The sequence below is a fragment of the Petaurus breviceps genome, unplaced genomic scaffold, assembly GCF_028583685.1.
Source record: "Petaurus breviceps papuanus isolate PSGF00001 unplaced genomic scaffold, PetGlider_PUasm1.0 243, whole genome shotgun sequence".
Lineage (NCBI taxonomy): Eukaryota > Metazoa > Chordata > Mammalia > Diprotodontia > Petauridae > Petaurus > Petaurus breviceps.
The window spans coordinates 547,699-561,265 of record NW_027185931.1 but is presented as its reverse complement, the minus strand read 5'-3'; the positions used below and the strand labels follow the sequence as shown (position 1 = coordinate 561,265).

The 13,567-nt window shown below is 39.2% G+C and overlaps 1 protein-coding gene across 1 annotated transcript in view; it reads right to left on the bottom strand.

Annotated features, from left to right (window-relative positions):
- The window catches only part of LOC138167650 (vomeronasal type-2 receptor 26-like), a 51,008-nt gene that overhangs the window by 16,014 nt on the left and 21,427 nt on the right, over window positions 1-13,567 (bottom strand). Inside the window, exon 4 of the mRNA XM_069096583.1 lies at window positions 7,374-7,601. Coding sequence (XP_068952684.1) covers window positions 7,374-7,601 — 228 coding nt within the window. The remainder of the gene's footprint in view (window positions 1-7,373; window positions 7,602-13,567) is intronic.

Genomic DNA, 13,567 nt, shown 5'->3' with positions numbered 1-13,567 from the left:
GTGAATCTACTCAATATATCAGTGATCTCCTGTTGAGTGAAATCTTCAATTTTCTCCCTGGACTCTGTTTTGCCTCGGTGGTTCTCCTGTCTTCTTCTTCTTATGGGGAGAGCTTCTACATTAGAAGACTCCTCATCTAACCTTGCTCCATTCTCCTCACACACATTCTCCTGGAAGCTGTCAGGGCAACTCTGCCCAGCCTGTACAAAAGCTGCATGCATATTCCTTCTGCTAGTTTTTTGCTTCCTTTTAGCTACATGAACAGTAGCTTGCTCCTGGACCACATGAGTCCCTCCAGTTTGCTCTTCTGAGTGCTGTGACACAGAAGAATCCTCAGGCAAACCAGCTGACTCCCTAGCCATCCGAGCTCTTTCCTCCAGCAGCTTATCCCTACTTTTACACATAAGGCAATAACTTGTTAGCAGCACCCAGCCTCTCCTGCACACTCCTGCCAGTTCTTTGCCTGGTTCTATGGGTATTGCTTTCAAACATCTTTACAAATCTCCAGGTTCTCCCTCTTTTAGCCTTGGTTCCCAGTTTTCACAGGGCCCTGTGCTTTTAGCCCATTCTCTGGCTAGAGAGGAATAAGGCAAATCCTCCCATCCTGGAATAGCCATTTCTCCCTCTAAAGCCCCACTGCTTCCAAATAGAGGCCTGACATTTTGTGGTCCCTTCGTGGTCTCCAAATGTATCAGTAATGCCATATTCACAATGCCTATAGAGATTACAAATATGCTGATATAATTATCCATCACAAAATACATCATGCTTGCCATATGGGGAAATAAACTAGAAAATTTATTAAGATACCAAAAGACTGAGTCCCAAAACCAGAAAGTGAAAGCCATCAGAGTAGTTATGACATTGGCACAGGTAGATAAAGTAGAAAGCACCCACATTTTCAAGCCTTTAAAACAGAACAGGCTCCCTCAGGCAAAGGTCCTCCTCTCCCCACTCACAGCAACCACCCAGCGTCCAGGAAGCACGCTCCCAGCAGCTCCGGCCCCTGGCAGTCCTCAGCAGGAGTCCTTAGCAGAAATTCTGGCTAACTCAAAAAGGGCTTTGCGCTGCTGCTGCCTCTGCTGCTGCTGCTGCCATCGCCACCACTGCCAGCCACCGCAGGAACTCCAGCTTGGCTTCTGCTTCCTCTTGCTCCGCCCCTTCCTGCTACGTCAGTAAGTCCAATGGGGCATGGAAGATCTTTACATCCAATAACCCTTACAGAGCCCAAGCTGGGAGAGAGAAGTATTGAGAAGGGAATCCTTGTGGTGGCGGCACTATGTTTGTCTCTTGTGTCTGTGTTGATTTTTTTGGTAATACTTTGTACAGAAGACCTGGGACCTTACTGAAATCCCTGAAAGAGGATTTTCTTGTTGTCTCCTTACATAAGTACTGGAGGAGGGTTTCAGAGGTCCTGGGACTATACTGTCAATTTGTGTTGAGCTCTCAGACCTTGTTGGTGGGTCTGTTTTGATTTCACAGGCAGATAGTGAATTGATGATCTTGCCAGCAGACAGATCTGACAAAGTAACCTAATTTCACAAGCAAAATGTTTCTGTCTGACAAAGTAATAAACAGAAATCAACACTGACAGAGCAGTCAAAAAGACTGCCGGCCACTACAAGTGTTCTCCTTCTCAGTTCTGCTCAGTCCCAGCTTGTGCTCCTCCTTTTATATGGTGTTTCTCGTTCTTGTTCCACCCTTCCTGTTGGTCAGCAAGTTCCACCCACCTTCAAATCACAAGGGGCTCAATCAAGGTGCTAAATATTTAAGTAGCTGAAAAAAAGGTGCTAAGTACTTCTTTACTCGCCATTACACTCTCTCATAGTTTGTACCTGGCCCATGAGAACCAGAGGAAAAGTAGTGTGCTTTGCCTGTTGGCAGTCCATGTGGAAGAGCTACTTTCTTCCAGAAAGAGGTAATATTGTGTGATGACAATGTTTTCTTTTCTATTACAATCATCGTCATATATTCTTTTTTTTTTCATTTTTCAAATGCTTTGTTAACTTCTGATTTACATCATTCATTTCTGTTAGATTTTGAGTTACAAATTTTCTCCCCATTTTTCCCCTACCCACTGCCCCATAATAGTTGTCCCACTGATGGGGTGCTTGGGATATAGGTTTCTAATACCAATTTGTAACATCAGTCTGTAAAACGAATTTGTAAAATCAGTTTGTAAAATCACACTCATTCCCCCTCCCCCAGCCTTAGAGCATTAACTCTGCCCCTTTCCCCTACCCAAACTCTGCCTAGCTTCAGAGCATTAACTCTGCCCAGCAACAATTCATGAACTGTTTATATCAGCTTGGAACAATAACAGACTACACCTATGAATATTTCACAAAAGTATATATAAACATTCCAGCTTAGGCAACTATTATCACCCCCTTGTATAGTGTCTGGCTGCCCCATGAATCCTTCAATACCCTATCTCTAGGTTAACTCCTTAGTAATTATCCACACACTGATTCTCCATTAGCCTTGGTTCCCAGACATCAATCTTGTCAAACATGGCACTGATGGATTGCAGACTGGACACTTCCCTGTCAGCCCTTGACCACTAGCTGACTTAGTGACGTTTTAAGCCTAAAACCACACCTCCAGGTAGCACCCACCTTGGGCTATTTCCCAGTAAATTATGGGCAATACGCCTGAGAAGTTCACATTAAAAGTGCATGTTCCTTTAACCACTGGCCCCACCTTAACTCCTCCCTAATCCCACCCTCTCCTTACCTGGTCAGCATAATTGACATCCAATGAATAGCCTTAACTCCTTAAAAGCTATGAATGTGTCTTCTTTAAGCTTGCAGGTTCCCTAAGAACTCTTGCCCTCTGTACAGCCTAACAATAAACTGGCACGACCCCTAAGGACTCTTGCCTGCTGTAAAGTGTACAATAAACTTTTACAACTCTGACTTCAAGTTGGCTTGGGCTGAATTCTTTCCAGACTGAATCACAGGCTTTCTGGTCTTAGATAAGACCTGACTTCCTGCTAACCCTATTGCCACCCCTCATCACCACAGGATATCCCCTCCTCCAAACTGCTCTCTCCCATATCTTCTCCCATACTCGCTTCGACTTTTCCAGTAGGGCAGGTGAATCTCTATGTCCCAGTGCCTGTATAACTTATTTCCCAATTACATGTAAAATAGTATTAATAATAGTATATATATTTAAACATTTGATTTTAAAACTTTGAATTCCAGTTTCATTCCCTTCTTCCCTTGTCACCCACCCTTACTGGGAAGATAAGCAATTCAGTACAGGTTGTACATGTGTAGCTAATGCAAAATATTAACATGGTAGATATATTGTAAAAGACTGACTATGTTTCCCTCGGTCCTATCCCACCTCCCACTTGTTCTGTTATATATTTTAATCCCATCCCTTTTCATAAGAGGGTGCTTCCAACTCCCCCCCCCCCACCCTGCCCTCCGTTCCATCATCCCTCCTCTCATCCCTTCCCCCCTCCTCTCTTATAGGGTGAGATACCCTATTTAGTGTGTATGCTATTCCCTCCCTGAGACAAATTCAATGAGAATAAGGTTGACCCATACCCTTTTGCCTTCCTATTCTTCCCCTCCACTGTAACCATTTTCCCTTGCCTCTTCTATATGAGATAGTTTACCCCATTCTGTCTCTCCCCATCTCCTCTCATTATATTCCTCTCTCACCTCTTGATTTCACCTTTTAAGTATCATCCCTTCCTATTAAATTGGTCCTGTGCCCTCTATCTATGTATACCTGTAAACATATATACACACAATCACATATGTATTCATATGCCTGTATACCCTGTGATATATATTTCTATTCGCTTCAACTATTTTTATACTGAGAAAGGTTTCATCAGTTACAATTATCGTTTTTCCATGTAGGAATATTAATAGTTCAACTTTGTTAAGTTCCTTATGATTTCTTTTCACTGTTTACCTTCTCATGCTTCTCTTGCTTCTTGTATATGAATGTCAAATTTTCTATTCAATTCTAGTTTTTTCATCAAGAATGCTTGAAAGTCTTCTTTTACACTGAATGACCATATTTTCCTATGAAACATGATACTAAATTTTGCTGGGTAGGTGATTCTTGGTTTTAATCCCAGCTCCTTTGACCTCTGGAATATCACATTACAAGCCCTTCAATCCCTCAGTGTAGAAGCCGCCAGATCCTGAGTTATCCTGATTGTGCTTCCACAATATTCAAATTGTTTCTTCCTGGCTAGTTGTAATATTCTCTCCTTGATCTGGGAATTTCGGAACCTGGCTATAACATTCCTAGGAGTTTTCTTTTTGGGATCTTTTTCAGGGGATGATCAGTGGATTCTTTCAACCTCTATTTTGCCCTCTGGTTCTAAAACATCAGGGCAATTTTCCTTGAGAATTTCTTGGAGGATGATTTCCAGGTTCTTTCTTTGGTCATGGCTTCCAGGTAGTCCAATAATTTTAAAATTATCTCTCCCGGATCTATTTTTCAGGTTAGTGGTTTTCCCCATGAGATATTTCACCTTGCCTTCTATTCTTTCATTTGTTTGCATCTGTTTAACAGCATCTTGATTTCTCATAAAGTCATTAGCTTCCATTTGCTCCAATCTAATTTTGAAGGAATGATTCTTTTCCGTGAGGTTTTGAGATACTTTTTCCATTTGGCAAATTTGGCTTTTTAAGGCATTCTTCTCCTCATTGCCTTTTTGAGCATCTTTTGCCATTTAAGTTAGTCTGTTTTTTTTTTAAGCAATTGGGGTTAAGTAACTTGCTCAAGGTTACATGGCCAGTTATTTCTGGGTGTGGTGGTAAGTATCTGAGCCCGGATTCGATCCCAGGTCATCCCGACTCTGGGGCCAATGCTCTTACTCACTCTTACCTGGCTGCCCCTAGTCTATTTTTTAAGGTGTTGTTTTCTTCTGTCAGGCTGTTAACTCTCATTTCAAAATTTTCTTGCATCATTCTCATTTCTCTTCTCTATTTTTCCTCCACTTCTCTTAATTGCTTCTTAAGGTCCTCTATGACCTGTAACCAGCTCGTATTTTTCTTGGAAGCTTTTGGTGCAGGAGTTCTGACTTTACTGTCTTCCTCCTGTTCCATGCTTTGATCCTTTTTGTCCCCAAAATAGGTGTCTAATGTTTGATTGCTCTGCTTGGTTTGCTTCCTTTGCCTGGTCATGTTGCCCCTCAGTCACTTGATCTCTGGGCTTTTTGCCACAGTAGGACTCTGCTACCAGATAGGGGAGCTTCATTCCAAACACTGGAGTTTTCTCAGCTGCTTGAGGTAATAGTTGGGTGCCCTCTTTGAAGACTCCACATGCTCTGGCAAGCTGGTCACACACCCCAGGACCTTCACCCTAGACAACAATCCAGATCCAAGCAAGTTAAAGCAAGAACGATCACCCCTCAGACTGATCGCTTGGTCCCTCTACACTCTGCAGGCCAGGAGCTAAAGCTGCCACATGGTGGTGACTGTGCTGCAGCCCTCAGTGGCTTCTTGCCCTGGGTGCAAAAGCTGACTCTCTCTCAGCTACTGGGTCCCCAAGTCCACACTGCATTGACCTCTCACTTTGTCCTTAGCATCTATGTGTTGATAATTCTGGACTGCCACAACTGCTGGCGATCTGAAGTCCCTCCAGCCAGCACTGTTCTGGCCCGCCTTGCGGCTAAAACCTCTATGTGGAGGTGGGCTCAGATCCAGAGTGATGTGCTGGCCAATTCCTGCCAGCCTGCCAGGTTGTCCTCAGTGGGAGGTTAGCTTCTCTGTGTCATTTTGTGGGTTCTGTAGCTCTAAAGGTTTGTTCAGAGTCCCCTTTTACATGAATTGGAGGTGGTGGCAGCCAGAACCACATGGAGGTCCTGTTTCTACTCTGCCATCTTGACTTCCACCTGAAGGTAATTTCCTTGAGGGCAGGAACTCTTTTGATTGTTTAATTTTTGCGGCTCTATACACTTGGAAGACTCCATCATCATATATTCTTAATGTTTGCACTCCCATTGTCATGTAAAAATGAGGTGCTATTTGGTTGGTTCCTGAGGCAGAACTGGGAACACATTCAACAGGTAGTAATTGACTTAGACTTTTTTTTTTTATCTGAGTGAGAGACATGTTGTAATGTTCTTGGTGACTGAAGGTTTTGGGCCCTCCCCAACTAATGGCAACATGTAACCAGTGTACATAGGCTCCTGTGTGTTACCTCTTTGTATTCCTTCTTTGCTGCTTGTAGTTGAAGAAATTTTGGTCTTACAAGGTTTAGAGAGTGAGCCATCATAAATCCAATGATAAGACTACACTAGAATTATTTTTTTACCAGACATGAAGCCAACAAAACCCTGAGAAGCAAGACCCAAGTCCAACAGTTTAAGTGGCAATGATTTGTTCAGTACTGATACTGAATTTGGAAAACTACTTGGTGGTTTTGGCATCAATTTGCAATAATTTTGCAAATTATTTTGTTTGTGATTTATATCTATATCTATACACATACCTACATATATATTCATATATATGTATATGTATACATGTGTATGTATGTATAATGTAGCTGTTATGAGGGAGAGTTTGTTCTAAAGTACAGGGTAGGTAGAAATATTTGTACTTTTCTTTTTGCTGTATTTTCTCAGTAAATATATTTTTCTAAAAACTAATTGATGTTAATTAGTTAAACTACACTGGAATACTTACACATGGTAATTGATATTGGGAAAAATATTTTAAAAATTAGGATTTGAAACTCAAAGGGAAGACATCACCATGACCCTTTCAGGTTACTCCTGAAGCCCCAATATGGAGATTATAGCCTTTCTGTGGAGACACTAACTCATGCGTGTTAGAATGAGTTGAAATGAGAATCTTTAGAAATTTGTAAGAGTTAGAGTGTTCTGGAGACAGAGCCTATTAGAGGACATTTAGGTATTTGTCCAAATTGGGAAAATGCAAGTCACACTAATTTCCTTTCAGTAGGAAGAACATTTTGGCCAGTAGCTGAATGAAAATTTATTTTAATTCAATTCAACTGAATGGAAGTTTCACACCATTTATGAAGATGCAAGAAAATGGATAAAGTAGATAAAGTTGGGTTCAGAAGGACTTGGGACAGTCCAAAGCCTTCTGGACCCCAGTGTTCTAATCTGTCAAATAAAGGCGTCTACAAGTTGACCTTTAAGACCTTTTCTCTTCTATCCCCTATGGGCTAAATATTGATGTGTTTCGAACATACACCTGACCGATATTTTTCTGTTATTTATCCAAATATTTATTTTAAAGGCAAAAGGAAAAATAAGTACTGAATATTTTCTATACACAAATATGGAACGTTTAGTGCAGTAATTAGAGTGAGATGTGTTCTTATGATTGAACATATAAGTTGACATGCAAGTAATCTCTGACCTTTGAACCCAACCATCCCCAGTCGATGGCTTCCTCATTTATTGTGAAATCTTGACCAGATGGAGCCTTGGGGATAAATCCACCCACTTTCATCAGGAGTTCACTACCATTAGGGAGGGACACATAGTTCCTAAGGTCATATTGAGCCTCAGAGCTTCTTTTCTCATCCATAAACACTTGTTCACCAGCACTGTTGTGAAATTGAAGGTCCTTCAGAAAGAAGTGGAGCTGAAATGGAAGAGAAACCTGTCATTTCTTTACATCTGAGACCAGGACTCTCCCAGAAGTAAGACCTGTGCACTCTGCCAGAAATGTGGTGTTTGGTCAACTGAGATTTGTGCCCCTATTTGAAGTGATGATACATGTGAGCTGGAATTCTACCTCACTCATTTATTAGCTCTAAGTCCTTGGTGAATTTACTTATCCTCTCTCAGCCTTGCACCCTAAAATGAGGAAAAATACATAATAAGGTAATATATCAAAGTGAATTGTACATCTTAAAGTGCCATAAAATGATAGTGATTATTGTCATCATTATTTTTCTTATTCCTCAGGAAACCTACAGGGGTTCAACACAGTTAGAAAAGGAAATTGTTTCTTGTAGGGAAACCTGATTGCCTAGAGAGGAGGTGATTTTGGACATGCCATGATCTTCCTAGGGTCTGACTCATGGCTAGTGTATCTCTTTGGAAGGCATACTTTATTTAAAAGGAACAAGGTAGAACACCAATTTAGGCACCATTTATAAATAATCAAGCTGAACAGTAAGTTTTGCCAGATCCTGATGCCTCTTCCTGGTCCTCAGTATCCATAGAATTCAAGAGTTTAAGTCTCTGAACAGCAATTATCTAACATAAATTCACATTGTGCCCCATGGGATGCCTAATAATTATCAAACTTCTTTTCATCTTAAACATAGTATGTTCTTATTCATTTCATATAGATTTCACTAAAACCAGGATTTATCCTGAAACACTGATTTCTTTGTTACCCTTTCCAATTGTGGCCACACTTTCTCTTTAGTTTCCTGATTTACTTACGATGGTGCAGGAGTCAGGATACTCCCCAGTGTCAATTCCAGATCCTCCCTCAACCACTTCCATTAAGCAACATCTACTCTTGCTGTCCTGATTTCCACATTTACCACCCAGTCATCTGGGTTGTCATCTTCTGACCCCAGAACATTCTCTTTCTTCCCAAAAAAAGGAGCTCAGTGATTACAGTCTTCATGTTTCTTCCATTTCATTTTTCTTATTAGGAGGAATGAAACATGTATAGTTAGTCTCATACATCACTTACTATTCATCAGTCTATTCACTTGTCATTGTTTCTTCCTCAGCTACACACAGAACCCATCATGTTCCTTGATGTCATAATTACTCACAGGTGTTGCACTTGCATACTCTTTGAGTGAAACTTTCTTTTATCCTCATTTTCTCTTATCCCAAAATTTTATCATTCCATCTTTCCCAGTGTCTTATTACTTCCAAATTTGATCTTTATCCTCAGTGTGTGCCTTTTCCTCTCTAATCCTCATTTTGTCCTACTTATAAAAAGTATTTATTGTATTTTTAATTTATGGAATAAAATAAGCATATTTATCAGATGGTATAATAAAATATTACTGTACATGAAACTACAAATCTCTATGTGCAACTTAATATTCTTTTTAAACATACAATTAAGTTATTATATAAATTACTTTTTCTGCATTTTTCTTCCATCTGCCACACTAAAGATGGTTACCATTAAAGACAAGAAAACTGAGTGTGTATGTGCATGTGTATACATTCATACATACAAATATATATGTAAAATAATTCTGTACATACTTCTATTTATCAGTCCTTTTTCTGGATATACATAGTGTCTTTCTTCATATCTCTTTCATATTTACTTTCTGTATTTATAATAGACAAAATGACTTTTTCACTTAAAGTTGTCCTTTAAAGAATGTTGATGTTATTATACACAACCTTGTCATGGTCCTGCTCATTTGACTCTTACATTGTACAAGTCTTTTCATGTTTTCTAAGGTTTTGAGCTTGTTATTTCTTGTAGCACAGTTATATTCCATGATAATCATATACCACAACTTCATTTGACAGTTGTCCTTGCAATTCCCCGTTTTTTCCCACCACAAAAAGAGCTGTCATAAATACTTTAGAACATATAGGTTCTTTTCCTTTTTCCTTAATCATCTTTGGAAATAGAATTAAAGAAGTAATACTGGTATTGCTGGGTCAAAGCATATAGACAGTTTAATAACTTTTTGGGTATAATTCTAGAATGCTGTCCAAAACGTTGCACCAGTCTAGAATTCTACCAAAATTGAAGTATTGCCTCAATGTTCCACATCCCTTCCAACATTTCTTGCTTTCCCCTCCAATCATTTTAGCCAATCTGATAAGTGTAAAATGATATTTCAAGTTCTTTTAATTATCATTTCTCTAGTCAATAAGGATTCAGAGCTTTTTTTTTGTATGACTATAAATTGTTTTGATATCTTCATTGCAAAACTTCCTGTTGACATGCTTTAATTATCTGTCAGTTGGGGAATGAATCATATTCTTGTTTGATCAAGTTCTTTATATATTCTTAGTATGGGACCTTTATCTGATAAATCATCTATAATTTTTTTTCCTAATCATCTGCTCTCCTTATGATCTTGGCTACACTTATTTTATTTGTACAAAACCTTTTAAAATTTAATGTAATTAAAATGATCTGTTTTAAGCCTCATTTCCTTGTTTCTTGTTTATTCATACATTATTTGCCTATACATAAGTCTGGTATGTAATTTGTTCTATATTCTTAAATTTTTTCTTGTCATATTTCTCTTTATTTCCAGTCATTATATCCATTTTGACCTTATCTTGGTAAATAGTGTAAGTTACCACCTTATGCCTAATTTCTGCCATAGTACTTGCTAGTTTTCCCAACAATTTTTACAAAATGATGAATTCTTATCTTAAAATCTTGTCTCTACAGTTGCCAAATAAAAGGTTAATATATTTATTTGCTATTATAAATTGTATGTCTGTTTTGTTCCATTGATCTGTTTCCATTTCTTTTTTTAGGATCCTTTAAAAATATTTATTCATTTTCAATATTCATTTCCACAAGATTATGTGTTCCAAATTTTCTCTCCACCTCTCCCTGACTCCCAACCCAAGACTATATGCATTCTGATTGCCACTTCCTCCAGTCTGCCCTCCTTTCTATCATCCCTCCATCCCCTTCCTTCTTTCTTTCTTCTATAACAAGATAGATTTCTATGCTGCATGTCCTGCATATCATATTTCCCAGTTGCATGTAAAAATAATTTTTAACATTAAAAAAATTTTTAAACTTTTAAATTAAAAAAAATTTAAAATTAAAAAATTTTTTTAACATGTTTTTAAAACTTTGAGTTCCTATTTCTCTCCTTTCTTCACTCCCCATCCACCCCCACTTGGAAGATAAGCAATTCAATATCGGTTGTACATATATAGTTATGCAAAACATTTCTATAGTAGTTATATTGTGAAAGACTAAATATATTTCCCCCCATCCTATCCTGCCCACCACTTATTCTATTTTCTCCTTTGACCCTGTCCCTTTTCAAAAGTGTTTGCTTCTGATTACATTGTCCCTCAATCTGCTCTCCCTTCTATCATCCCCTACTTATTCCCTTCCCCCCTACTTTCCTGTAGGGTATGACACACAATTGAGTGTATGTTATTCCCTACTTAGGCCAAATCCAATGAAAGTAAAGTTCAATCATCCCCTTTCTCTCTTCATTCTTCCCCTCCATTTTAAAAGCTTTAAAATCCTTCTTGAGCTCGCCCATGGCCTATCACCAGTTCATATTTTTTGGGGGGAGCTTTTGATGCAGGAGTTTAGACTTCATTGACTTCTTCTATTTCCATGTTTTGATTCTTTTTGCCCCTAAAAAAGGATTCTATGGTCTGATTGTGCTTCCTCTGCTCGCTCATCTTGCCAGCCAATTACTTGACTTTTGAGCTCTTTGCCATGGTACAACTCTGCTTCTACATTGGAGAGAGCTATGTACCAAGTCACTTGGGTTTTCACAAATGTTGTCAGACATATGAGGAGAGTGCCCTCTCTACAGACAACCAAAGGTCTGTCACACTGCCACACACCCTAGGACCACCACCCCAGAACATGATCCAGATCCAAGCAGGTCAAAGCAAGAGTGATTACCCCCTGAATGGTTGCTTGGTCCCCCTAAGATCTGCAGGTCAGGAGCTCTGGAGGCAGCCAAAGTGCAGCAGTCACAGCCGCTATGCCTCTGTCACCTCTCACCCTGGGGGCAGGGGCTGGACTCTTCCATCACCAGGTTCCAACAGAGTTCCCCACTGACTTTTTACTTTCTCTTTTCCATTTATGGGTTGAGAAGTCTGGGAACCAACACTGCTACTGGTTGTTCACTTTCCTGAAGTCTGCTCTAACAAGTGTGTGTTGCTGGTTGGGGCCACCTGGCTCTGGGTCCATGCGGTTCCCTTGGGACAGTTTGCAGTTCCCAGTGAGGTGTGATAGACCCTTCCTGTCAGCCTGTAAGGATGCCTTCAGTAGGAGATTTGTTTCTCTCTGTCACTTTGTGGGTTCTGTAGCTCAAAAATTTGTTTAGAGTCATATTTTACAGGTATTGGATGTGTTTGGAGCAGGAGCCATGCGTAATTCTTGTTTTTACTCTGCCATCTTGGCTCCTCCCCCCAGAGATGTAGTTTTGAAGAATACTTGGAGGAATAATGATAAACTCAGTTTTGATCATGTGGAGGTTAAGATGTGAATAAGAGATCCAATATAATACGTGTAATAGAAAGCTGAAGAAGAAAAACTGGAGGTCAAGAGAGATGAGAGAATTAATTCTTGATACTCTATTTTATATTTGATTTTGCTCTAAGTGATTTCATTCTGTAACCAAATTCTGTATTCTGTGTAACCAAACTAAAACTTCTTTTCTCTCTCTAGGGGTAGACATTTGTGTTTGAAAAAGTTCAGTTTGCTCTTTCTCTGATGTTAGAAAGCAACAGCACAAGTTTTTCCACAAAGTTAGTTACAGAAAAGCTCTGTTCTCAATATTCTCATAATGCATCTGTACATTTTATGCAAGATTTGTATCATTGAGAAAATGGACTATAGGATCATGTTCCATCTGTTAAAAATATGATCTTAAATAACACCATAGGCACCAGTCTGTCTGTATATATGGGTCCTTATCAGTGACCTCAGGATGCATCTGCATCCCATAGATTTACAAAGGTTTTTCCTAGAAAAAAAGAGATGATCTTCATCCAATGTGTTGGCTATGCCCACTTTCTTTTATGTATCCAACCACTATTTTCAAACCTCATGATGTTGCCCATCCCATAAACAATTATATGATTGTTTGTTCTGTTTTTTCCTCTATTTAAAAAAAAGGGTTTAGATCTCAAAATCAGGATTTTTACACCAGGGGCAGTGCCATTTAAGTCATTATTTATTAATAGATTTGGGGACCTATTTATATAAACTACTGTCTTGTTGAGAGAAAATTCTCAGTTTACTTTTTTGGTGAATTTCATGCAACAAAGTGTTTAGGGCTGGCTAAGGAGACTCAAAAGTAATCAGGACAGAGATGATCATTGAACCCATGAGCTTATTGAGATCACTAAGTGAAGTATTATTGAAGGAGGGGAGGAAAGCTGAAGACAGAGCACTGGGGGGCACATAATTTTAGCATGATGGAAAGAAGTCCCCCCAAATACCTAGAAGGTTAGAGGATATTCAAATTAATCAATATTCCAAGAGTCAATAAGCATTGATTAAACACTTAGCATGTGCTGGAAACTCTGATAAATGTGGTTATGTAGCAAAGCAAGACAGTCTCTTCCACTAAGGAGGTCCCAGTGCTGGGGGGAGACAACATGGAAACAACTATATGGAAAAAGGTATAAAAAGGCGAATTGGAGATAGTCAGCAGAAGAAAGTCAGTCGCATTAAGAGGGATAGGGAAAGATTTCCCATAGAAAGTGGAATCTAAGTCTGGACTTGAAGGAAGCCAGAGAAGACAGCAGACAAAAAAGAGAAGAAAGAAAATATCAGATATGTGCAACAATCAATGAATATATTTGTAGTACAGAGATGGAGTGTTTTGAGTTTGGAAATGTAAGGACAATGCCACTCAACCTCCAAGTACATGATAATGG